General features: G+C 39.7%; 1 protein-coding gene across 3 annotated transcripts; it reads right to left on the bottom strand.

Annotated features, from left to right (window-relative positions):
• Positions 1,936 to 24,261, bottom strand: BCAP29 (B-cell receptor associated protein 29). 3 transcript variants are annotated; one of them, XM_021384597.1, is made up of 8 exons: positions 24,076 to 24,261; positions 23,673 to 23,794; positions 20,648 to 20,748; positions 18,527 to 18,677; positions 13,610 to 13,745; positions 11,028 to 11,139; positions 4,301 to 4,401; positions 1,936 to 2,933 (listed from the first exon to the last, which is right to left on the bottom strand). In XM_021384597.1, exons 2-8 carry the CDS (start codon positions 23,762 to 23,764, stop codon positions 2,895 to 2,897), a joined length of 732 nt encoding a protein of 243 aa, XP_021240272.1. In that variant the 5' UTR covers positions 23,765 to 23,794; positions 24,076 to 24,261; the 3' UTR covers positions 1,936 to 2,894. The 3 variants fall into 3 exon arrangements, with proteins under 3 accessions (XP_021240272.1, XP_021240271.1, XP_021240273.1); XM_021384596.1 differs by having other exon boundaries at positions 24,093 to 24,260; XM_021384598.1 differs by lacking the exons at positions 23,673 to 23,794; positions 24,076 to 24,261 and adding an exon at positions 22,429 to 22,576.

The raw sequence follows: 27,136 nt of genomic DNA, 5'->3' as shown, positions 1-27,136 counted from the left end.
ATTCAGGTCAGTTCTCAGGCACCCACCATGACCTCACTGTTTTCTTGACTCAGCAGAAAAAAAAGGGTTTATGAAAAAAACTCAAAAACACAGTAGTAGCTTGATTCCATTAGTATTAGTGGAGAACTTTGTTAACTCTTTCCTACAAAAGAGGAAAACATAGATACCTTGTCCAAACTTACTCAAAGATTGAGAGTTAAAGCGCAAGTTAGGTTTACTCTTTCCCTGTATGTGGCCCATAACTGAAAATACTACTGACGAGAAAATTTTACCTAAATTGATCAATGCAGATTCCCACAGGCTCTGAACATCTATGAAATATTTTGGAACAATGCACAGGCAAACTTCTGAAGCACTTGCCTTCTACAAGAATTTCCAGATATCTCAGCTTCTAGTTTTATAAAAGAAAAGTATGTTTGAAGTATTTCTTGGAAGAATACAGTTCTGCAAAGCCAATAATACAAAATAATCTCCACTGGAATAACAGATTTTTATATACCGAAGCTGGGATGTGCTATAACTCTAGAAGAGCTGAGCATGTTATCCAACTTAGTCAAATGTGTATGACCATGCACAATAAAGATGACCACCATTCTACTATGTGACAGGGAAATCTGATCAAACTATACAAATAATGGACATGGCAGAAGAAATGACTAGAGGCAAAGTAGAAAGTCTGAGGCTTTAAGCAACGCCTCATCTTTACTTAGAGGAGTATCTCCTATGGCATGATGTGCAAGGGTTTTGTTTTGTTTCCTTCCCCTAACAGTTTCTTTTTCACTCTCTCATTGAGTCAATCATTGTCTTCCAATCAGGTAGTACGAAGTGCCAGGCTGATGTGAATGATGCAATTACGGAGGGCAGTATGAGTATCGCATGCTGAACGCATACAGCACATTTAGAAACACTATGCATGATTTTCAGCTTCTGCGAAAGTCATACATACCACTCTGCATGCCTTCAAACTTCAGTAATGCCCTACAGCAAGAACGGTGAAGTATGTAATCTTCCTACTCAAGGTGAAGTATTGATAACATCAGCGCAAGCACAACTGTTTTGTTCCATGCTACTCTGAGATATATAATTATAGATGGAGAGTACACTGTATGATGTCTTTCATTTTAATTACTAATTATCTACTTAATTATTTACCTACAATATAGGAAGAAATGCTTGAATTTCAATGAGTAGGTAACAAATAAAACAAGTACTGCTTGCTATTGTTTTGGATCTAAAAAAACAGGTCATTTTTTGGGGGTAGTGTTAGTTCTTAAAAACAACTTGCTTGTATATATATAATACTAATATATAGTACAATAGTGTATATATAGTATTTTAAATATACAAGACTTTCTACTGTATATCCTAGGAAGAACTGATAGATCCACAAACATTAGTCTTTGATATTCAGAACCAGTCTTCTGGGATGAAGAAGCTTCACTTCCCAGGCTTCCAACCACAGCCTTTAGATCAGACTAAGAAATTAGGGTAACATGCTGTTATCATTTTAAATATTACAGTGATTGGAAAAAAATAGATGTATTAAAAAACCCAATCATTTAATGACAACACCAAACACTGGGGAAAGATGACGCACTACTTAAAATCTGGGAAGTTCTGAAACAAACAAATCTGCAATCTCTTAGAATATCTCAGAGTACTTTCTATACTACATCTGCAAGAATGAACTTTTTTTTTTAAACACCCTTACTCAATATGCTATGATGATATGCTTTGTAGTACTCAGCATGCTATTTTAAAATTCTATTTCCAGAACAATCCAAATTATCCTTATGAAGAAGGTTGCTGAATTTCCAGGAGTAGTTCAGTATCACCAAGTTCGAAGTGCATTTTATTCTGTATATGTGCATATGCACACATACCTCTGGTAAGACAGCACACTGGGCGAGATTTACAGGAATAAACTCATACTCATGAACTTAAGCAGTCTCTTTAATATAACAAACATATCCAACTTTGAAATACAAATTGGAACCAACTAACAAAAAAAGAAACTTAAAAATAACTTTCCAAATGCCAAAAAGGGCTTATGCAGAACAGTGCACATTTATTCTGAGGTATTGTATCCATGAAAAAAAAAAAAATAAAAATAAAAACCAACACAACTACCCCCCAACCTTTTAAAAGATTTTTTAGCAAGGCAAAAGCAGTTAGGTGGCATGTACTGAGTAAACAGATGTAAACAGTGTAAAAATACAGAATATTAATAACCAATTCAAAACTTTGGTTATGAAAACTGATGTAACCCCATAAATTGGGGAAAACTAAGCTAGAGTAATGCAAAATATCATTTGTTAAAATATGCTCATCTAAGTGAAAGTCAGAAGCTAGCAGGATGGATTTAGAAATACTTTCCTTTATTTAGTTACTGTCTTTAGATGGATTGTCATTCCATTTTCCATGGAAAGAGAACGATTGATGAAGAGCTTCTTCAGTCCACTGATAAACGTACTTTTGAAGATTCCAACTAGGCGTTGCAAAAGACATTTGTTTAGGTAATTGGTTTTTTGTCATTCAGCGTGATATACAATCTCACTCAAATGTTACAAGCAAATGGTGCACTATTTTTCACCATTTTGGAAGGTGAGAGCTTGGAGATCAGTTGCTCCAGGTAGAACTGAAAGATTTTCATGTTTTTTCTCTTAAGAGCAGTGACAAACTCCATGGTAGATCTGGTAAGCCACTTAACATTTTATTTCAAACAAATACTATATTGGCAACCAAGATATATCAGTGGAATCTGAATTGTGACCAGCAGTGCATGTGCTTCTCAGAAAAATCAAGCTTTGTTACAGGTGTGCATCAGGAGCCCAAGCAGCACGAGGCTTTTCACACTGAAACAATTCTACCAATGCCATCTGCCTTTGGCGCACTTACAGGTCTTTCTTGTCTTCTGGTTCACTTGAAGCATTCTGAAAATAGAATAAAAATCACATTTTATGTTTGGGAAGATACGATGGCAGATGCTCCATTTTGCCCTCTTGCAGCCGTATCTGTTTTGTTCGCTATGCAGCCTTCCAAGCTGTAGTCCCACCAATACCATCCCACAAAATACATCAGGATCAGAAGCACGCATTAACAGCCACGTAGCCTGCTTCCATTCTGTTCACATTACAGTTCAACTGTGCAGCAAACTAAGCAGTAAATGCTTTTTACTAACAACTCCTAGGGATAAATCAGTTGCATCTACTGCATGCTCAATACCTTCTGTACTTTCCAGTTGGAGGTAAACTCAGACTGTAAGGATGTGTGCCCTAGACCATGAAAATGTTAGAAACGCAGCAGAACTCCTACAGCTCATTACACAGGGAAGCACAAAGACAGCACATAGATGGTGGTCTCAGCTCCGGAACACAAACTGATTGAGTAGTCTCCAAAGAAGGATAGGATGAGGCTGGGACATTAGTAAGCAACTTCACGCAATATAGGATTATAATCAGCTCAAATTTGCAATTTGACTGATTCAATACATGACCAACAAATCACTCTCCTTGCAAAGTGGTCATGAGAATTTTAACAACAATGTATCTTCTCTCAAGGCCACTACTTGTAAACAGACTAACATTCACAATTATTGATCAATTTAACCCAAACTAACAGGCAGATGTTTAGCATGGAACATACTAACACCTCTCAGACAAAAACAAGCAGGGCTTCCAGTTCTATCAGAAATAATTACTGTATACATTACAGGTACTATTGCCATGCACATATGCAAACCTGACCAAACAGCTAATTCAGTTTTGGCTTGTTAAACTTCCTCTTCTATTTTGTACTTCAGTTTGAATTTTTGTATTTGCCTGTTTTTAGCATAGGTAGTTTGGGTTTTTTCCTTCTTGCAGAAGGACAATACTGCAACGCTTATAATCCACTGTTGCAAAACCATGTTTAAAGAGCAAACAAAACAAAACGACACCTATAAACTTTGTATATACCAAACACACTACTGCTATCATTTTCTCAGAAGCTTCAGTTTGGTCCTCACATAGAAAAAAGAAAAATCTGAATCTTAGCTCCCAAGAGACATTAAAATAGAGTCTGTTGATGACCTGAAGTGCAAAGAAGGAAATGTTAATAGCTTTGCCATCCAGTTCTTTCAAGACAAAATTTTACTACTTCTTATTTATTTTTTTTATGAAGTTCAAGGAGCGCTTCCCATTTTAACTTTATGCAGTACTAAAGTTCTCGGTAAATTCTTTGCATTGTGAATAGTTAACAAACAGAATTTTGCAATGCAATTCAGAACACTGTGCTCACACAGTGAGCCAGAACCACCCACCTGAAGTCGTTCATACTCTCTCATCATACGGTCGTATTCTCTTTTAAGGCCTTCAGACTGCTTTCTAACTGCTGCCACTTCATTATTTGCCTTGTGGAGAGCTGTAAAATATCAGGATTTGTGTTTTAATTATTAACTGTATTCCTGCGGTATTCCAGAGCTCTGCTTATGTATCAGTGCTCCACAGTACTTGACAGCTCTTCCTTATGAAAGCTGAAATTCAAAATGGAGCATCACAGATGGACACAGGAACAGATGAGGCAGGGAAGGAAAATGACTTATATTCACAAATGGCAACAAAAGAAGCACAGGGGAGCTGTATGAAAGGTAAGGGCAAGACCAGTAAACTTTTGAGAGGAATGAGAAAACGGTGAGACTGTAATCTTACGCCACATTGCAGAAAACAATTCCAAAAAAACAAAACACCACAACTCCAAAAGCCATCTTAAAAGGAAGACAATATTCAAACCCTGTGCACGATTTTAGCAAAGTAACCAAGGATAGCAATCAAAAATGGGGAAGGGAGGTGAGATATTATATTATTACAGGAGCACAGACTCCCACATTTTACCATGCAGGAGTTCGTTCAGTAGAACCGTCACTTGATGGATGAGAAAGCAGAAATGGTGGTGGTGGGACAAACAACCATGAAAAGGCTTTTACCATCAGAAAAAAATAATTATTTCTCTATTCCTCATTTCAAATGAAATAAGCTAAGAGCAAGTCTATGCTGCAAGTCTGCTACAGTACAACAGAACAGCCCAGGAACCCACAGGGGCTAATTTACAATGGGGGGTAAATCAGCATGAAGTTTCACGAAGCCATTACTCCTAAACTGTCATGTGAACATTCAGTCAGGTCACTCAGACACCACGCACTTTTGCTATAGGCATCTCACTTATGTTTTTTTTTTTCCCTCCACTGTAGCAGCCCAGGCATACCCTAAAACTGGATTTACTTATGCTACAGCAGAGAAACATTGTTAATGACTGATAAAGCTGGCTCACATAGCAGCTCTATCCTCCTTTTATTCGTACCACTGAGATCTGTATTTTTAAATACGGCATTTTCCTTTTTCCAACAATGCGCATCACCCTTTGCCTATGAGCTGCTTGAAAACAGACTGCCTCCCTACATGCCAAAAAGAAGACTCCCTCCATCAGTCTGTTTCTTTTTCTTTTATAATTTAAGTGGATGTTTAAATTAAAAAAAATAAAATCAATCAGCAAGAGTTTTATCCAGTAATATTACTTTACTTACCTGAAATTCTAGTCTACTGAAGTTAATGATATTTAAGATTATTGATTTTATTGTGGTCAAAAACTAATTCTGTATCCTTACGTAACTCCTTTCACCTCACTTTGCATACATATCATCCCCTTAATGCAATCTTGATATCATCAACGCAAAAACCTTTTTCTAAAGATTTTAGTATTGGGAATTAACCATGATTTCCACAAATCCAGTAAGTAAAAATTGTATTGTATTTACTCTTTTTGATCTCCTCTCTTTTCTTGCTACTGTTTAAAGTACTGACAGTAAAATTTGGAAATCACTCTGGAGCGAATGTGGGACGACTTAAGATTCTGATTTTTAAGCTGTAGGCAAAAAGCACATCCATATAGAATTTCACTTCTGCTACATTTACCTTTGAATTATTTTTGTCCAGTTATTGTAAAAATATTCAATTTCTGAAGAGGACGTAATTATTGACCTAACGCTACTTAACTGTTTATAAGTAGCAGAATAGTACTTCAGTTGCAACCAAAAACAACTGTATCATTAAAGCGTGAACAAAATGTCAAAAAATATCTGCAAATCAAGAAAGCAAACAAGCCAGTGCACTGTTTTAATGTTTTGACCAAAACAGATGTGTGACAGGAACAACTCACCTAACCCCAGAAGAAGAAAGAGCAAAGAGCAGATTGTCCTTTCCACCTGTGCTGGCTACGGATAAGAAAGCCAGCCTGCTGGGTGATGTTCTTAATGTAGCCCACCTACATTCTTAATCTCCTCCTCCTCAAGTGTCCCCAGAACTTCAGGGACTGGACTTTGTGGAGACAATAAAAAGGACTGTCATATCTTTGACAACATGAATTCTCCATCATGCCACCTTCTCTGGAGGTCTCTTTGTCAAGCAACTGAGGCTCTCCATACTTAGCTGCTCCACTATTTTGCCAAGACATGAATGCTGCACTACAGCTACACCAATCAAACAGGTACACTGTTTGGCATATGGATCGCATCAGAGGAACACCCTACCACCATAAAACAGAAAATACTTTGTTTGCATAATACAGTCAGTTATTACTTCCAGCTTCCATCTGACCCGTTGATTTGCCTCACAGGAGCCAGAGCAGCTGGACTGGCAGCAAGCAAAACCCAACAGCTGACTGCTCCTACCAAGCAAACGCAAGAGGAGGTACAAAGAGAGATGCTGCTCCTATGTTAATGTGACTAGAGAGAGAAATAGTCACTAAGTCTTTGTATAAAGAAAACCATGCTTGCTGTATGCAGCACCATCCCTTTGAGTCATCAGATATAAATATTTCTTGACGTGACAGTATGCAGAAGCTCTCAGTTATAATTTCATGGTTTAAGAAGTAAAATTAAGTAACATGGAATTGTTCCTAAGCCTTCCTCTGCCATCACCTCAATAACAGGAGACCACAGTCAATTCAGTTAACTGTATCATATCTCCTCTTCCCACCCTACAAAAGAAAACTGACAAAGGGGGATTTTTTTTTTTGTTTGTAAGAACTTGAGTGGTGCTTCAGTGAAACTCAACGCATGCAGTTTTCGTATGTCACTAGCCTGGCTGGCAGTATGATGGCCAAGCTGAACCCACACCTGTGGCAACAGTTCTATGAGATGTATTCACAATGTGTGAATTAATGACTTGCACCTTTCCAACAACCTTCAATTTGTATGTCTTTACATGCATATTTTCTAGAATAGTCTAGAATAGTTTAAAAACTGTTTCAAAACCAGATGTCCACATATATTGTTTTTCTCTTCTGTCTCCTACAGGGCTATCAAACCATGAAATAAAAATACCTGTGTGTGACACATTCTGTGCACAAAACAAACCTCATTAAAGGATGCACAGAAGTTTTATCAGAATTTTCTCCTGCCCTCATGGTACGTCTGCAACAACAATGCATATAAAGAAAGAGTACTTTCAGGAAACAGTTGAAGTTCTATAGTACCTAAATGAATGAAATCCTAATTGCAACAAACTGGTCAGGATTCTGCCATCAGGTCTGTTCCGCCGCATAACCGAATCAATACCAGCTGTTCTGTATGAATTTCTGTTGTGTAAATAAAGCAGGAGTCTTTACCATACACTAGGACAGTGTCACCAAAAAGATGACCCGAGATAGCAGAAAGTGAAATAATACGCCGTTGCAGAAGCCTCCCTCCTGCCCAAAGGGTCCTGATAGTTACAAGCAGGCGTTTCAAACACAAGCATTCCCCCAGCGCAGGAACTGTGAGTGAGAAAAGAAAGTTAATGCACTCAAAGTCCCATTCATGATCCCAGTCAAAGGACAGCTGTCAGGACAGCTGCTTCGTGAAGCTTCTCTTGATTCCGTCCTCATCTTCAGTTGGTGATGGTTTATTTTGTTATAACTTTCTGGATCAATTTCAGAACTATCAAAACGAAGCAAAGCAACATACCAATACTTACACGTACTGTATTTCTCACAGTTTGCATTTTGGATAAATGAACATTGCAGTAAAGTCACAATTTACCAGTAAAAAAATGCACAATATAGTTGCCTAACACTGTCCAATATCACATCATCTTTCCTTTTCCCAGAAAAATCCCACAGCGTTGACACCAGCAGCTACAGACAGCTTTTAACTATCTCAGTCAACGTTTTGTTAGAAATTTAGCGAACGTGTCACAGGAAACACATTCTCACCTCTGCATTGAATAGGCCTAGGATTACTCATTAGATATCAGTGAGATGGTCTTCCTAACAGACACGTATCAGTAAAACACCATCTCAAAGTTTTTGAGAAGTCAAGTCATTACATGTCTAGGTATGCTAAAAACGGATTTAGGCTCTGTAAGTCTTGGCCCCACTGCTGGGTGCCTATAAAGCCCCCAGTATGTGGGTCTGCAATAAAGGAGCGAAAAACTACCCCCTTTTCCTTCACTTTGAAGTGAAAGAAGGCCTCAAGGGGGATAAGAAAGTTAAGCTTGAAAATAAAACAAAAGTGGCCAAAACCTTTGACATCTGATTCCAATCTTTCTTCAGATTTCAGTAACTTCACTGCTCAGTCTCTTTGCCTCATACTTTTACTCTTCATTCCTATCCATCCAGAGCACATTAAATTGCAAACTATCTTCTTAATTTAGGATTTCTTTCGTGGTTAACTGAACAAAAATACAAGGTAGATTGCATTTCCAGTAAAAGGTAAAAAGCTGAAGAACAAGAGATGAATATAGTTGAAGTTTGTAACATGCACTGTCTACACTGCAATTTCAGTCAGAATTTGAGGAAAAGGAGACATTCAGTATTTTCTCTGCCAGAAGCTGTAAAGAGCATTTTTCAAAACCTTACAGAAAATTTACCTCTCCCCTCGAGTCACAGCACTAATCTGATGCTAAACTAAGTTAAGAAACGCAAAGCAGATTTACACGTAGGATGACTCCTAAGGGCCACTCTACTGAGGTACCCTACCTTCCAATATTTCTATGAAGTAGCGTATCACCCTATCACCATGAGTAGGTTTACAAATGTACCGAACCAGACAAGCAGATATTTGAAACTACTGAATGAAAAACCCAAATTTCTGAATCTTACTGATGTTACAGCAGTAAAAAAAAAAAAAAAAAAAGAAAAGGGAAGTTTTCTTTTTTTATTATTACTTTAATCGTTTTACTCTGTTTCAAAACTAGGTGCCACCTACATTCTTAATCTCCTCTTCCTCCTCCTCAAGTGTCCCCAGAACTTCAGGGACTGGACTTTGTGGACACAAGGGAAAGGTTATGTTTCAGTCATGCTCAACAGCATGCAAAAAATTGAAAAGCTTGTTTCATTTCTTTTTAACAATCCCAACCTTGATTTCATGTAGGGCATTTCTCACATTTAGTGAGCATGAAACTCAACATTTGCCTGCTCAGTTGGAGAAGTTTCAAAGGAAAAGTTCAATCCACATGCAGACTAACACTCCATAGAAAGCTGTGTCTACAGATGTGTTTAGTGTTTATTATCAAGTACTTCCAGTTTGTTGGACATCATTACTTTGCTCAAAACAAGGTATATGAAAACTCACAAAAACCTAAGATACATATATCCCCACACCATCTAGTTGACGATGGTAATTAACGTAACCATGGGATTTTCTGTTTGAGGTTTTGGCTACAAAAGGGGATGGCAACAGGAGGGCTGTAAATATTTCCTGATTCATTCCTTAAGATCCTCCCCTACTTTTCTCCCCCCCCAGCACAAAGACTCAAGCATGCCTTAATTTATACACCTTCTAGGTAGACAACAGCCTGCAGGGAGAATGCAGCTGAAGCAGCATGTGGTAAATTTATTTATTCCTTCGCTTTATCAAGTGCTACTGACTGAAAAGCTTACATTATATTAGTGTTACATACCATCAGTTGAAGAAAACATACACATTTATATTTTTCATTGATCCTGTCACTTCAAAGGCAGCTTTCCCACATTTGTATAAGAAAACAGCAGGAGAGGGAAAACCCACAATCAAACTTGCCTGCGAATGTGAATTAATGAGACCTTCTATTTAGAGATTCTTGTTGCTTCAAGCCGGGCTGAAAACAGCTGTTCTGTTCTTGTTTGCCTTCCCAGTGGACAACAGAAATGATTTCATAAAATATTTGGCGTTGCTATTTTTGCAGTTTTGTAGCAGTATCATGCAATATGAAAGCAGTACTATGTTTTGATGACAATGTGCTATCTGGTACCATGAAGATCTGTGTTTTGTAATAGCCCGTACATCTGATTCATGCTTACAAGATCGCAGGTAGTGTTATCTCAAAAACACTAATTTCAGATGACTAGACGGTCATAAGTCTAGACAAATCCAAACAAGACAGAACTAAACAAGTTAAATCTGCTCTGTTTCAGCTTGGATTGCCACAAAAGCAGTTTTGACAAACCAAACCTTACACACGGAAGCTGCTAACAAGTGTCATGATATAAATTGCAAGAAATGTTTCCTCATAGACTTGAAAAGGATTAAAAAAAAGCTAACACCTCTGCGGCAGGAGATACGTATATTCAAAACACCAGTTAAAGACTTCTCTGCAACCTGGTTTAAAACCTGCTTCATACAAAAAACCCTCAACCATATACTTTCCCACTTTATATACAGAGATTAGTTGTTATATGACATGAAAGATCAGTCTGATGCCTGCAGAAACTTGCAATTTATTCTGTATCTTCATCAATGAGATCTAGAGGGTAAGTTAACACCATTAAAATATATCAGTTTGACTTGTTTATAATTACAATTTAACTAAGGTGCTTAAATTATACCACTGACATTTTCATAATGAAAACATCTGCTAAAAGACTGCGGTGGTGATGGTATATTTTTCCATTCCCTAATCAAATGTAAAGAAATCCCAAACCAAATGTTCCTATACTCTGCAGTTAGTTAATACAATACCAAGAATAAATTTTTCATCACTAGTGTTGAAAAGATCTTTTTCTTAATTACCAAAGAAGTCCTAACTAATATTTACCGTTTGATGTCTTCTGTAACTCTGCTTTCAATTGTCCAATTTCCTTCCTCAATTTTCCATTAGCTGCTTCTGCCGCTTCTTTATTTTCACTGCTTCCTTTTTCATTCAAAGCCTGTTAAAAACCATAGATGCTGCCATTAATTCTGGTTAAATTACTTGAATATTAATGTCAAACTACCAGAAAAAGTCAGCCTTGATCTTGCAAAGCGACAAATTTTTATCAAATGCCAATATAACACAGGCAGATATTCAGTCATTCCAGGGAATTAAGTAAACAAATAAGGAAAAAATTGAAGAAAAATTGTTCAGTGTTTAAAGCTGATATCAAGCCTTGCTCTGTATGTATGCGTAGGTATGTCATCATCTCCCAGGTAGAAGTACCTGGTATCTCTGCAACTTCTGTTTAGGTTATATAAGGCTTTATGAAAAGACATACTGGGAATGCACATGACAGGATGCTGTCATACTTATGTGCAATTTGTTATAATAATTAAGTTATCCTGATTTGTGTCACAAATCCTTCATTTTTAGGTTCATAGCTACCTCTTTAATCTTCAGAATACCTTGATACCCAGAACAGATTTCCAGTGAAATTCAAGCAACAACTAAGAGAGGATTCAAGAAAAGATCTGAGTATGAGACGCAAGAGCAGCATACTCCCCGTACTCTCAGAACGTCAGCACTACTATACATCTGTATGCTCTTACCATTAAATCACCAACAGCAATTTCCTTAAAGTACTATACATTAAGGATTAGACTCCCTAATTAGACCCTTTGTTCATATTGCTTTTAGTAGCTAACCAAGCATCATCTTCGTTACAAAAAAATGCCAAGAAACTGTTGTAAATCCTTAAAGGAATTCCATTTGACTGCCGGTAACAAAACCATAGACAATTTATCACAAGGTCTCATATTGCCTTCTGTACTTTGTTCTCACCTCTATTAATACAGTTATTTCTATAAACTTTTGTCTCAAGTCCTGTGCTTCATGGAACTTCTAAAAAGGATTTAGCACGAACCTAATGAATTAGGTTGTGCAGTACTTATACTCAAAGCCAGAGTACCTTATGTATAACTGCTCGTACCACCCTCTGATGGCAGAACGAAGCACATTTGTAAATGAACATAAATGCAAAGGGACAAGCCACAGAGGAACTTAAGCCATGACACTAAAAACAAACAAACAAAAAAACCCATGAAATGCTCAACATTCATTTCCAGCACAATGGAGACCCAGCTACAGCATGGTGGTTGTAACTGTGGATACCACTGCTTTTGCAAATCATGAAACCAAAAACACAAATAGAAACGGACAGGAATGCAGTTTTCAGTTTCTGGCTATCACTTACAAGCAGCTAAGAGAATGTGTTGCTTGGGAAACACACTTAAGAGTGAAAGCAGAACAAAAAGAGGACTTTTGGCCAAATCCCAGCAGGGATTTGAGGAAAAAGTGTACCAGGATGCAGCAAACAGACAAGTTCCAAGGCTATGGGTGAGAGTCTGGATCATTTCGACAGAATATCAGACTCAAAGTTTTTGGAATCATTTCATACTTGGGAAATATGTAACACACTCTAGTGATTCTTATTTCATGACACATCTCAAACACCTTTATGTTTTATATCCTTCTAGTACCTTTCGCCTAGAGACTGTTCTCTTTGTCTAGAGATTTATTATAAAAAAAGGCAAAAAAAACAGTGCTGGTAACCGTAGACACTGCTCTAGACAAGAGTGGAAGGAAACCTATACACACCTGCAGTGACTTTTATTTTGACAATACATCATACTGAAGAGCACTGTATAAATCTTTCCTACCTTGGATACCTGTAATTTAGCTTATGGGTCATTCTCTTCCAACAGAAGTCAAAGTAGCCAATGACAAGAAACGATTTCATACATCTAGACAGACATCTGTTGATTTCCCTTCCTGCATACAATTATATATTGAACCACAACAGACAAACAATAGCTTCATTTTCTCCACTCCTATGAAAGAGTAACATATTTTTCCATTGTTTTTTGTTTGTTTGTTTTTAGGTAAGAGATGTTTGGTACTGTCCTCATTAGTAATATGGCAGTACTCTACTGAGAAAGGAAGGTACTAGGGAGTAGGCTTTTCTACCATAAAAAGAGATACAAGAGTACAAAATAAAATAAATACAAAAGACCACTTCTACAAGTTAGAAAAGAATTTAGAGCTAGAGCAAGTCCTGTTCAGAAGAAACAGACAGCATCAGAACAGCTGTACTGAAGGTCCCCTGCGCTGGACTGTTACAGCCCTGATCTAAACAGCCTGACCTGAAGTCCTCTACTTTACTAAAATTAAACTCAGAGGTACTTTAAGAGTATTACTACTTTGATAAAATGTGTACTGGAAAGACAGAGCTTCCTTCATTTACTTGAATTACTGTAGTTTCCTACTGTAATGCTATTGAAATTTCTATTCAGTATTCTGAACTACATATGGTAAGAAAATCATTCTTCCTTTGTCCACCAGAAAAAAAAAATTCAATAGCAAATCATCTCCAGATTATTTTGTACTACTTTGTAAGAAAATAACTAAAAATGTTTAAAAGATACCTCCTGTAGCCTTTCATTCTCAGCCATGTATTTTTTGGCTGCTTCAGTTGCGTCGTTTACTTGCGTTTCCAGAGCTGCATGAGATGCCATGCCTTTTGCCAACTGAGTGAGAAGGGTAACAGTACGTCTCAAAACACTGGTGAAGAAACACAGTGAACAGCACAGTAATTCACAGTATGAATTTAAAACAACCCATCAACAAAACAAACCCAACACACAAAAAGAACAACCTCTTTTGTCTCTTTCAGCCTCCGATGTGAAAACAAAACCACACAGGACTACTCAAAGCACCTGAAGGGAAAAATCCAGCCTCAAAGATAGTAACTGTGAAGCAAAAAATTGAAAAGGTTTTCATTCATCAAAGATCTGTTTTAACCTGCTAAAAGGAATCTTCCTCTCCTCCCCAAAACCACAGCTATGAGGGGGTCAGAGACTTGCTTGCTTAAAGGCTGAAATATACTTACATGACTTTGTGTTTTAAACACATTAATCTCTGAATACAAGATCCAAGCAGTATGTATGGCAATGATTTAAATAAAAAAAACAACAAAACAACACAAATCCTTTGTAAAAGGCCTTATAATAATAAACTCAGCCATATATAGACCTGTCAACTCACAAGGCTTTCCACGTCTTTCCATTGAAAGCTCATTTTCTTGCTTTTTTGGTTTTAATAAAAAGTTAAGGCTCCCATGTCACCGTTTTCCAAGATGCAGCAGCCAAAAGTCAGTAAAACATCATGACTAAAACAGAATCACTGTATCACGTAGGTTGGAAGGGACTTCAAGAGGTCATCCTGCCTGAGGATCTCCCCAAAGCACATAGAGCACACTGCTCAGGGTCTCGTCAAGTTCCCACCATCTCCAAAGATGGACATTGGGCAGAATTTCAGGGTCCTCATTGCATTTGCCCACTCTTGACAGAAGAAAATACTTTTTATCAGAAGCTCTGAGATTTCAGTTTGTGCCTGTTGCCTCCTGACATTCCAATGTGGGTCCACAGAGAAAAGTTAACTTCATCTTCTCAGCGACCTCCCACAAGATAGCTGTACAAACCAAAACAGTCTCCACCTCAACTGGTTAAGGTTGAAGCCACGCACCCTTGGCCTCTCCTTATACGTCACGCTTCAGTGCCCAACATTCTTGGTACCAGTATCAATGTTTCACAAAGGAGAGCCAAAACCAGACACAGTCCTGCAACAGTAGTCCCACAAGCACCAGACAGGGAAAAATAATCATTTCTCTTGAACTACTGGCTACACCCTTGCTATTACAGCTCAATACATGATTGACAGTCCACAAGGACTCCTAGGTCCTTTTCTGCAAAGCCGCTATTTACCCTGCCAGTCAGCCCCCAGCCTGTATGTTGTAAGTGGTCATTCTACCAGATGTAGTACTTTCCATCCGCCTCCGTCTGACATTATGAGGTTTCTGTCAGCTTATCCCTCCAGACTGTGCAGCTCTCAATGAATAGCAGCCCTGCTTTCCAAGATGTCTACCACTCCAGTTTGGACGTTCTACAGTCTGCAGCCTTGCTGGAAGCACACTTCAACTCATCATCCAAGTTGTTAGCAAGGTCACTAAATGCTATTGGGTCCAGTAGCAATTCCAGAGAGATGCCACCTGGAATGTGCATTACCAATTAAATTCCTTTGAGTCCAAGACCCCGTGAATTTCCCACACACCTTTTTCTCCACTTCTCCAGGCCTTCTCTCTGCAATTAGTCTATTGGGATACCGAAAGAGACTACGTGTGTAACTTTAGCAATGCCTTTGACATTAAGTGCTCTGCCATTTATCCACATAGCCAGTGATCTCATCACAGAAGGCAACAGGAATGATCAGGCATGATCTCTCGTTAAACCTGTGCTGGTTCTTTCCAGCCACTGAATCCTTCATGGCCCTGGAAATGGGCGTAAGGTCAGAATAGCTGAGATGAGGCTGATTAGTCTGCAGTACCTTAAATTCTGTTTTTTTTCCTTCTTGAAGACAGATGCAATATGCACCTTCCTGCAGTCATCAGAAATCTCCCTCATCACCATGATCTTACAAAGATGACCGAACATGTCTTTGCAGTGACACTGGCCAACTCCCTCTGCATGCAACTGTTCTAGGAACCTGCATATGTCCATTTTGCTCAAGTTCCCTCTAGCTGTACCTTCCACAAGGCTCAAAAAACCAGGAGGCCAGACAGCAGACCTTACCAGTAAGAAACAAAGCAAAGTAAGGCTGGTAATGAGATACCTAATGCCTCATTCTTTCTATTATCCTTTGTAATTCAGTTCCTTGTCCAGCTGAGCAGTGGGCTCGTGTGTTCTTTAGCTTTCTTTGCATCTTCAGCCTTCCTTGTTCCTCTCTAGCTTCAACTCCAGCTGAACTTTAGTTTTCCTATTGCTATCCCTGCATAATTAAGTAATGTTTCTGTACTTCTCTTAGGTAGCCCACCTCATTTTCACATTTTGTGTACTTCTCTTCTCATATCCCAGCTGAATCTGGATGCCATAGCTAATCCATCCTAGCCTTCTCCTTTGTTTACCTGACTTTGTGTGCACTGGAATTGTCTGTTCTTTTTGTCCAAGGAAAAGTCCTCCCAAGCCTCTATCTTCTACGTCAGTCTACCATTGGATAATGCTGAGAAGAGCCTTAAATATGCCAAAACCTGCTCTCCTGAAGTCCAGGGTTGCAATTCCACTGTTTTTCTTTGTTTTGTGAATGCAAACTCTACAACCTCACAGTCACCGCATCTATAGCTGCCCCTGACATCTTCAACCAGTCTTTCCTTGATTGTGAACACCTCTTTCATTTGTCATCAACCATCTGTACTAAGAAATTGTCTTCAACACATCACGGAAACAAGAAATATCCTGAATTGCCCACTCCTGGGCCTACTGCCCTTCCAGGAGGAATGGGAGTGACTCAAACTCTCTTCTTAGCTACCAGGACTTGCAATCACAAGCCTTTTTCCAGCTGCTTAAGGAATGCTTGCTGGAAAAAAACAAGCAGATGAAGCCATCGACAGCAGACACCTAATAACATTACCTGTCTCGCTCTGTCCTCTATTCCTTACTATGAATTACCGAATGGCTCATCATCCAAGGCAAGGCTTCATGTATTCCTACCAACTCTGTTGCAAAATTGAACACCTCCTCTCTCCTATTCCGCTTGTTTCCTGCCTGTATCCATCCATTTCAGCACTCCAGCCATATAAGCTATCCCACAATGTCTATGTAATCCCAGTGCAGGCATAGGAAATGTGCACATCCATCCTAGCAAGGCAGCATGAGAAGCAGAAAAATCTTTGACTCCATGTAACCACTGCTCGGCAAGAACTATAACATCATTGTGTTATCAACTCTATTTTATCCTAAATTCAAAATACAGCACCAGACCAGCTACTGAGAAGTGAATTAACTCTATCCCAGCCAAACTCAGGACGCTCTGCAACTGTGCATGAATTTCTGAATACTTTTTTTCTTTCCCATGTTGTACACATTTTTGTGCTGCTTTTGCAGGGGGAGCATGAGAGCCTTGTCCATTAACAGATAAGCAAAACAACTCCACTAAGAAAAGTCATTTGTTCTAGCTACTATTGGAGTCTTCTAAATTTTTGTGAAAGGCCAGTAGTCCCCAAAAGCCCATCAGTATACTTCAAGCATAGAATTCTTATCCACAATTACACCTATTAAGGTCACCAGACAGGTTTTCTTCCTTGAAAGAAAAGAATATGATCCTGGGGGGACCAGGTTCTAATTCTAGTATAGTACACAATCTAACCGTTCCTCTCTTGGAGCAGAGATCACAAACATGTTTGTGCACATTTACTTAACCTTTCTGCAGGAAGATGAAGAACATGATGCATTCCTATTGCTATTGTGCAAGGCTACAGACGACTTTGGTTTTTTTCCATTTTTTGTACTCCAGTTTTGTATGATATTTTCCCTGGAGTCTCTTTATGCGCAGTGTTCCTCAAACTTGTCCAGGTAACAATCAAGATAGCCATGCAAGTGGAACAAGTCGATCACGAGCCCCTGAAGTTCCTGGCAGTTGCTTATTCTGTGTTCCTCTTTTATATTTGGGAAATGACAGGCAACTCACTGTTGGCTGAAGAAGAGGGCCAGCATTCTTTGTTCAACATCACCATAAAATGTACAACTAAGGAAACTTCTGACCATCTTCCCATTCACATTATCTGTTCAATTAGTTCATGTCCTCTTTGTTCAGTTGAGAAGATCTGCAGGTTGTCATGGCTGCTGTGAAGATTTGCAGGTACTCTTGGCTGCTATTGGCAGTTCAAAGTTGTCCTTTCTGTTACCCTGTGCTACTAGCTGCACTTAAGAAACCTCAGAAGGATACCACACTTAAAGTCATAATATCCTATTAGGCCAGCTGCCATAAAGTGTTTGTTCGATCTGAAATAATATCTGAAACTTTCCCTGAAAGCTAGAGAATTATCCTATGGTTCCTAACTTTGAGCTTTAGATGAAATGGTTGAAGTCAGATTCAAGTTTTGCTTCTTAACACAGCAGGATGAAATAACACCAGCTTGCAACATATCAAGACCGTTTTAAACAGTGCTTTAGTTTTTGAATTTTTTAATCCCAGTTTTCTTTGCTCAAAAATGCAAAACACAAAGCAAAAGTATAACAAAGGAAATGAGTTTTCCCTGAAGAAACTTCTGCAAAATACATGTTTTCTTAAACATTCCAAATGTGGCTTTTCACGCGTTGCTTGCACATCCTTCCAGTATTCAAACACTTGTAAATTATTACGTCCCCTGATCTTAACTGCCACATAGCCAATTTGCTCACATTTAATTCTTTTAATTTCTTAAAATCAGCCCTTTGATAGTATTTTGGTTGCATACAGCAACAACTCCTGTAAGATATGTGCTACATAGAAATTCAAAGAGTTATACTTACAGCCACAGAAATAAGGAAAAACCTGAGATATAAAGGTTTCTTTGTGACCGGAAGAGTTTCATCTGAATGTGATCAATGGCATTGGCATTTACATTTACAACCTTCTCATGCACCTGAATGGCTGAGTACTTTCTAACTTCTCTAACAGCATCTGTAAACAAAAACAGATTGATCTTAGTCACATCTCTGGGTATGCATTCATGATAAATCAAACATAGTACTAGACATATGGATTTGGGCATTTTGCTCAGCAAGGAGTAAGATCAGTTATGTTATCCGCAAAGCTTTAAGATAGGTCTTGATAAATCACTGAAGCAATAACACATTTCCACATTGGCCAAATCACTGGCCAAAACACACTTAACAGTTATTTCCCACATGTGCATCCAGACACCGTGAATCTGGTCAAAGCAACACATTGCACAAATATTACCAGAGATGTGTCACTACTGACAACATGAACTAAAACCCAGGCAGAGGACAAGCAGTAAAAAAAGTGGAAAAATAAGGGAAAAAGATGAGACACCTACTGAAGCATTTGCCTCACACAGAATTTGCGAGATAAGCATACATTTCATTAACATCTGTATTAGTATTTGTTTTCTATGCTTGAACCAGCATACAAGAAAGTATTTCTGCAACATCCACCAAAATAGAGAAGCTATAGTAACACAGTACCAAATACAAAACAGAGAAGGCTAAACTAAACCTCAGCTTCCTTTCATTACCTTTTCGCCAACTTTCAGCTTAATTTCATCCCTTATATACTCCTTACAGTACTCAAGAGCAGCCAATATGCTACCAGCACTTCTTGAAGGACAAATCAATTAGGATTTACATCCTCATAAAAGCAAAACCTAACCCAATTAAGAGTTTGTATTACAATATATAATAGTTCAGCACCTAGAATCTCCCTTGACATATAGAAAAATATACTTCTTATGACGCATCATCAGTTCTGGCAGCATACATTGGCCACGGGTGTTAGATTGTTGCTGCATTTCCCAAAGCACAGAAACTTAGCTCCATAGACAAATACACGTAACATCAATTATGGCCGTTTCTTTTTTAAGAATTTTTTTTTTTTTTAGAGAAAAAACGGGGGCGAAAAGATTAGAGGTGAAATTTCAAACAATGTAGTGAAGACTAAGACCAAACAAAATACTGTAATTTACAAAGAATTCAGTCCTGCAGTAATCCATCATCCAATGCTATGTGACAAGCATCTTCTCACTGCTTTATCCCAAATGTAGCTTTCCTCAAAAATCAATGGCCACTACCAACTCAAAAACAAGCTTTAATCAAAGTTTCCAGTTGGAGTTCAAAGAGAGTGAACTAAATTTATCAGTATTTGATCTTAAGCCATTTACTGAAATATCTACTTTGAGATACATATATATATATATATATATAAAAGAGAGACTTATAAGTCTCTTGAAGTAGATATATATGATATGTATATCACTTGCATTTCAATACTTTGGTTATTATTAGGAATATGTTATTGCAGGTTTTTTTTTTTTTTAAACACATTGAGTGCATATGCATGTTTCCTTCAGCAGTAGCCTGGAATTAAACAGCAGAACTATTTCTATCACAGAAATAAGTGAAATACTTCATACACAAACCAGTCAGCACAGACAGGCAGACAGCCATCATTCAAGCTCCAGTTTCACTAAAGCTTTGTTGGAGCCTATGTAAGAATAAACGTAGTCAACAGCCGTTTTGTAACTGTGCTGAGTGTAAGTACTCAAATAGCTCAGTGCTTTGATATCTTCTGGTGCATTATTTCAACAGCAGCTGAGAGAAAGAGTGCCATCTACTGCAGACTGAGCAGTTCAGCCAAACAGACATCTTGCGTAACCGACATCCTGTCTAAGAAAACGAAACCGAGCAGCAGCCTGGACCAAACTATTTTTGCTCTTCATTTACTACATTGCTACTGCATTTGAATTCCCAACATGAATGCACTACAAGACCTCTCCTCCCCCATTCTAGTGAATAATTTTCTAAAGAGATTAGCTGGGTTTCAGTAGGCTAGAATCCCTTCAATTAACTGCCATGAACTCCATATACTAGCTATTTTTTTTCCAGTTCATTAGAAAATTACTTAACACTTACCAAGAAACAAGATGATCAGTAGAACTATTATTGTAAGGAACATTTTGTTCCAAAAAACAGCCATTTTGCTCCATAGAGGAATCATAAAAATCTTCTGCCATCTGTAAAACAACACTGTGTTATTCAAAATAATTAAACACTAGAAGAGGAGGATAATAGCTTCACAGAAGAGAGCCTCATTATTGATACGAGATTTAAGAAAGGTCTCTAAACAGCTGTTGTAATCACAATATAACAACAAAAAAACAAAACCAACAACCCTCCATGAATTAAGACCGCCTCTACCATCTTTCAGAAGGCTCATCTTTTACACTGAAGAGTCTGAGTAATTATAAAGTAGGATTGTTATTACATTATAACTTGCAAATGACAAAAAAAATTGACAAGCCACACGTTTATACTTTGTCAAGAACCGCTTTTAAGAGCTTAAATTTGTTAGCTAACAATCAACCTCAGACAGGAAGAGTTTAAGAATGGTGAAGACCACTTTTCTTTAAACAACTGTTCCTTCAGTATTACTTTGTGGAGTGAGCTGTGAGAATTTACATTTACAGCACAAATAAATTTAAACTCCGCAGAGAAAACAACAGACCAGCTAGCTTTCTTTGCGGCAGATTAGAATCTGATTCTGCACATTAGTACCAGTGCTACTGTACTGAGCAGTGCTAAAGTAATACCTACTTATGTCATTAAGGGTGGTAGCACAACTATGCTAGTCACCATCAGATCAATTAGGTATATTTTCCAACTTTTGTTAAGTTTACTTACATTTTCCAACAACTGTTAGAATTCATCCTTTAACAAAGCAGTTCTTTATCTACTAAGAATGTAATAACCCCCAACAATGGTCTGCACTAAAAAGAAATATTTTATCATTCTGTGTGCAAAAACCCTGTTTACATCATTCAGTATAATCCAAATTCTTTACAGCAGTCAGCTGTTGTCTGCATCAACCAAAAAGCTTACCTTAAGCCAACAACTCTTAATGAAATCTACTTGCAAACTCTTTACATGTGAATCTCCATGTCTCATACCCTATGATTCTGATGCATGTATCTAGGACCAACTATACTGCCAAGTTATATCAATGATAAAAATTAGATCTCTTTACTGCAAAGTCTTCCTGTATTTTCATGCTTATTTTTCCTCAATAATGAACATTAACCTTTATTAATACAATACTGCCTTTTGGCAGCAGAAATCACATGGATATAGTATTTCCAAATTACAATCCTAGCCACCAGTAGAATGTTACAATCAAGTGACAGTACAGCTCTGTCTTTCTGGATATCTGCACTTTTATACTGACAATTTACTAATTTCTGGGAATTTAGCTTGAAGCCAGATAACCCAGGAAATCAGAACTTCAAAGAGCTGCAGTTTCACATCTCTGACTACATATGTGTTACCCTTAGGACAGAACCAGTTCACAGGCCAGCAAGATGTGTAAGGCAGATCTGCTGCCCTCTGGTACTGTCACAATGGCTAAATCCAGTCCTTAATTCTACAGGATTCCTGTGACAGTTTTGTTAACGAGGTAATTGACCATGTCACAAAGATATGCTATTTCATTCTTTCAGAAACCCTTGTTTGAAAGAATAACTGAACACTACAAACCAAACACAAAAATCTATCTGCTGTACATCATTAAAATCACTGTGTTTAATGTTAGAACAAATTCCGGTAACACTACAAACTATGCATTTGCTTTCAGCTTCAAAGACTGGATCCAGGCTTTATCTATGTCGTAAGAGAAACCTGTTTCAGTACTCTCAACGTACCCTGCATGTGTCATCAGCCTAAAGTCTTGCAGCTTGTTTCCTCACAGAAGCCATTGTTAATAATCTGATTACAGCTCCCATCATGCTTTTCTCCTCTTACAGTTGGACCTTAGACTCGAAAACAGAAAATGTGGGAACTCTGCAATTTGTACCAAAACACTGAACTCCTCATAAGCTGTGACGCTGGCTGCAGGGGATTCAGCTGTTGCCAGGACTCTCCCACAGGTTTAAGAGATTACATTCTGACTCTGCACACTGCAGTGTTTTGGTTTAGGTTTTGTTCCTTAGCACACTACGGTAAAACCTTTCATTCTTCATTCTAAAAATATCTGAAGATGAAGAAAGACAGCACTTAACAGCTTTACACAGCACCACGGCAGCAGCAAATCCTCTAAGCAGTTTTTTTTAAACTGATATTCTGGAAAGAAATTCTAACAGTGCCTTCTGCAGAGAAGCTAGCTCTATTTCCTGAGAGGAATGAAAATAGCATTACCAAATTTGGAGAGCTACTTAGAAAAAAGGAACCAAAGAGAACTCTAAGTTAGGCCTCTGCAAATAACAGGAGCAATTAGTATGTTTCGTTTCTGTTGTATTTCCTTCTGTTGCTACAGGCATATACCTTAGGATTATACTTAATGTTTGTACTGTGTTCCAGCAGTACTATTATTTTGTTCCTGTATACACATACAGAGGCCTTTCTTACAGCAGCCCTGATTTAATCTTCTGCATCAAACTAAGCCTGCGTTTGTTTTTTAACAAACGATCACAGGCTTCTAACAGCCCGTACAAAGGCTGGACGTGATGAGCTCCAAGCACCCAATGTGCCTTATGTGCTCTGCGCCCACAGTGCCAGCATGCACCCTGTAACAGCAGGAGTGGTAACGGCTCCTGAACGGAGCGCGCAGCGAGCTGATGGCACGGCAGCTGCCCTCCTTCACCCTGACTGCTCCCAGAGAGCAGAGTGCGCATTTCCCTCTCAGTGAAGCAAGGTGATAGGGGCTCGCAGAGGGAAGGCCAGCTGCTGGGCAGGTAAATTGAAAGTGTGTAAGAAAACTCCATAAAGCTCCTTAAACTAGGCTCTGGTGCCTGAAACTCCTGACGTTCAGGTCTCAAGCAGCACTCCCTCAGTTCACATCTATCCCGGGATGCAGCAAAGCTCCACATTCATAACGACAAAACGTAAAAGAACAAACACGGTTCGAGAAAGCCCGACTGGGGCAGTCCGGCACGGCCCGAGCTCCTACCTCAGCGGGGAGATGAACGGCAGGCACAGCACGAGCAGCACGCCCACCTCGCCGTACAGGAAGGCGGCAACCGCCGTCCACTGGACGGTCATCGTCCCGGCGGCCTGCGGGCAGAGCGGGACCTGCAGGGCAGAGCAAGGCTCAGCCGAGGCTAGAACCCACGCGGCGGCTGCAGCTCGGCGGCTCCCGCCCGAGTTCCGAAGGGGGTCCCTCCGCGCCCACCCCGCTCGCCCCGCCCCGGCCCAGTCTCCACGGCCCTCTGAGACGACGCAGGCCCGCAGCCCGCAGAGGAGCGGCAGCCCCCTCGCCGTCGATCTCGCTCCCTCCCGCGCAGCCGGGAGGCCTCGGCCGCCCCAGGCCCGTCCTTGTCCTCCCCCCCCCACAGCAGCCCAGGCCTCGCAACCTCCTCGGCTTCGGGACCTGGTGGCGGCGGGCCGCTCTGGAAGGAGCGGGGAGCGGGCTGGGGCAGGCAGCGGAGCGGGCCTTCCCACCGACGCTGAGAAGCAGTGGAACAGGCGGCGGGGCGGGGCGACGGGCTGCTGGCAGGATGTGGGCCGGGACGCGGCTGAATGACACGGCAGGGAAGGGAGGCGGTGTCACGGTGAGCGCCTTGCGGGAAGGCTCCAGCGGGTCTGTACTCGTCGTGGATGCGGGCAGTGCTGATAGGACGGGATAATCCCTCAGCCCCACCTCCATAGGGCCGGTGGCTCCCAGCGATAGCTGCGTGGGGCCAGCTGCACGCTAGGTGTGGGGGCAGGCAGCGCGCCTACGGTCCCTGCTCTGCTGGAGCACGCGGGCATCTGTCTACACGCTGAGAAAGGTTAAAATCAACATCTTGTTTTTGCATTCAGGCGATGGTTAGAAGCAGTCTGCTGTAGGAACCCAATGCTCCGAGTGTCGAGCTCGTTAGATCAGGGTCTTAACTTGGCTGTCTGACACACTCACTGGTTTCTGACATTCAAGTGAAGCGCTGCCCCGCGGAAGCACCATGCTGCAGGGGAGGGTCAGGTTGGACTCCGGGAAAGGGTTCTTCACTAAGAGTGTGGTTGGGCTCTGGAACAGGCTGCCTACGGCAGTGGGCACAGCCCAAGCTGCCAGAGTTAAAGAGGAGTCTGGACAATACTCAAGACTGACTTTTTGGGTGGTGCTGTGCAGAGCCAGGAATCGGACTTTGTGATCTTTATGGATCCCTTCCAACTTGGGGTATTCTATGATGCTATGACTCCTTAACATATGAAAATCCTGTAAAGCTGTTTTTACACAGAAAGTACTGCCATTATTGATAAAGGCATGACAACATCTATCAAACAAGTTTCAGACAATATCCAGCAGGCCTGTTCAGACCTCATGAGTAAAACCACATTCCTTCAGAAAGTTCTTTTCTGCCCTGTGGTGGGTGCAGTGTTTTTTACCAGCATTTCAAGGTTCCAAGAATGGTATGCCCATGCATTGCTCTCCATGTTCCCATTTCTCAGCCATCTTAGCCACTTGCAACTCCCCTTCTTTGTCCCGAATTACCCTCCCCTCATCTCTTTTCCCTGTTGTTCCCAGCCTGGTTACATCTATACCCACATTCAGTATTTCCGATACCATTATTTAGCTAATCTTGGCCTTACATGGTATTACTGAGGTAGTGACATGGTTATTGGGCACTGTTAACCCTGCAGGTTTCCAGCCCAGAAGGGGCTCCCAAAACTCTCTGGTTATTTCTATCGTTCAGCTGTTTTTCATGTAACTCCCACTTAACCACTGGTGAAATCCAGCCACCCCTCCCAGGGCTATCTGCAGCTTTTTTTAGCTTCTCACACTGTTGCACGTCACATCCAGCAATTCCACCCTGGGCAATCAGCTCAGCTGATTTGCTTGCAGCTCCAACAGGTACCTCTCTGCTTGGGAAAGGATTATCTGGTCTAGCCAGGCACGACCAGCCTTCCTGGCACAACTATCTGAGCTGCTTTTGGGAATTCTGTCCCAAAATATTTACATCAAAAGGACATAGTTTAAATAGCGTGAATAGTAGCAATTTGTTACTCTAATCCATGGAAAGTAAAATGGTTAGGGAGTTACTCCATAAGCAGTTTTCAGCAGAGCTACTGCAGCTGCTCTCAATCTGAAATTGTTTGCACTTAAATTTCCCAGGTCTGGGGCTTTGGGATTATGCCAGCATGTTAACATTTTCCCAGTTGCTGCCAAGCAATGTCTGGATGAAAAGTTACATCCCAAATAACTGTTTATCCATAGCAAATATTGGAGAGTAATACATCAGCCATTTCAGTCTAATCTACACTGTGGAAGCAGCTCGTGTTTTAAGAAGCATTTCTAGCATGTTTTCATAAACATGTAATCAAACACATAGATAAAACATAACCTCTTAATATATTCTGGTTATTACATTTTACCTATTGGCCTACCACCATTATACTTTACTGAAGTTGTTAAAATGTTATTAAAGATTTTCTGTCCCTTAATTCCAAAGCAGTTTCCTTCTTTGAGCTGCACACTAGCACTGCAGGCTGCCCTCCAATAGCCTAGCTGCACGCTGACAGGACTATACTTGCACATACATCCCCACTGCCACAGAGTGTGAGTCTGCACTAGCACTCCAGGGGCTCTGTAAGATCTCAGAAAGGCTCCCTCTGCAGTGACTGCTGTGCACATTGACTGCTACTGCTGAGCATTCTCACCAACCTGGAATGAGGTCTGAGGTAGCTGAGGAGAAGAATAATGGAGTAACTTTTTGAAAATTGAAAATTAGTTAGAAAATGGAAGACCTGGTGATGTTACAAATAACTAAGGAAGGAATATGTCTGTTGGCTTTAAACTGGTAGAGTTTTCCCATGTTCAGAAAGCATATCAATAATATAACGGCACTCTAAAGCAAAACTGGAAGTTAAATAATTAACTGCCATAGGGATATCTTTAATGTGTATATGTAAGCAGTATAGGCTGTTCAAAGTATGGCTTTAAAACTCAAATTTTGCAATTTATCCTGTATCAAAGCAATGAAATGTGTTCAGATGCAGACAGTTGATGAGAGGAAGGAGGCATACAAATTAATTGACAGCCACTCGTTTCACTTACATAACAGGATGATAAACTTCAAGTGACTTTTATGGTACTTAATTGGCCAGATCAAGCAATCCTTAATTACTAGCAATATTAACTGCAACCTAGGTCTTGTACTTCAGGCAGAAATCTCTATGATTGATATCACACAGGCACAACAACTGCTGCCTTCAAAATCATCAAGTATTCAGTTCCTAAATAGGTCAAGGTATTTCAAGTTCTCTAAAATACTATTTCCCCACTATTTAAAAAAAAAAAAGTCTTGATCAGGTGTTTTTGATTATAATGAATCTTTTTTTCTCGCTCTGTGTGGCTAGTGATTTGCTACATCATAAAATCTTAAGTAAATGCTAACACAGGGCCTAGATAATACTTTAAAGAATCCCTTTCTTATGCAA

Source organism: Numida meleagris, chromosome 1 (genome assembly GCF_002078875.1).
Source record: "Numida meleagris isolate 19003 breed g44 Domestic line chromosome 1, NumMel1.0, whole genome shotgun sequence".
NCBI classification, from domain to species: Eukaryota; Metazoa; Chordata; class Aves; order Galliformes; family Numididae; genus Numida; species Numida meleagris.
This window is presented reverse-complemented; position numbering and strand designations above follow the sequence as displayed.

Excerpts from the sequence above, each read along its gene's own strand:
- BCAP29 (XM_021384597.1), bottom strand. The coding sequence starts at position 23,764 with ATGACCGTCCAGTGGACGGCGGTTGCCGCCTTCCTGTACGGCGAGGTG. Across the intron at positions 20,749-23,672 it reads CCGTTCATCTCCCCGCTGAG|ATGGCAGAAGATTTTTATGA; the intron begins GTAGGAGCTCGG and ends GTTGTTTTACAG. Across the intron at positions 4,402-11,027 it reads GTTACAGAAGACATCAAACG|CTCTCCACAAGGCAAATAAT; the intron begins GTAAATATTAGT and ends GATATTTTACAG.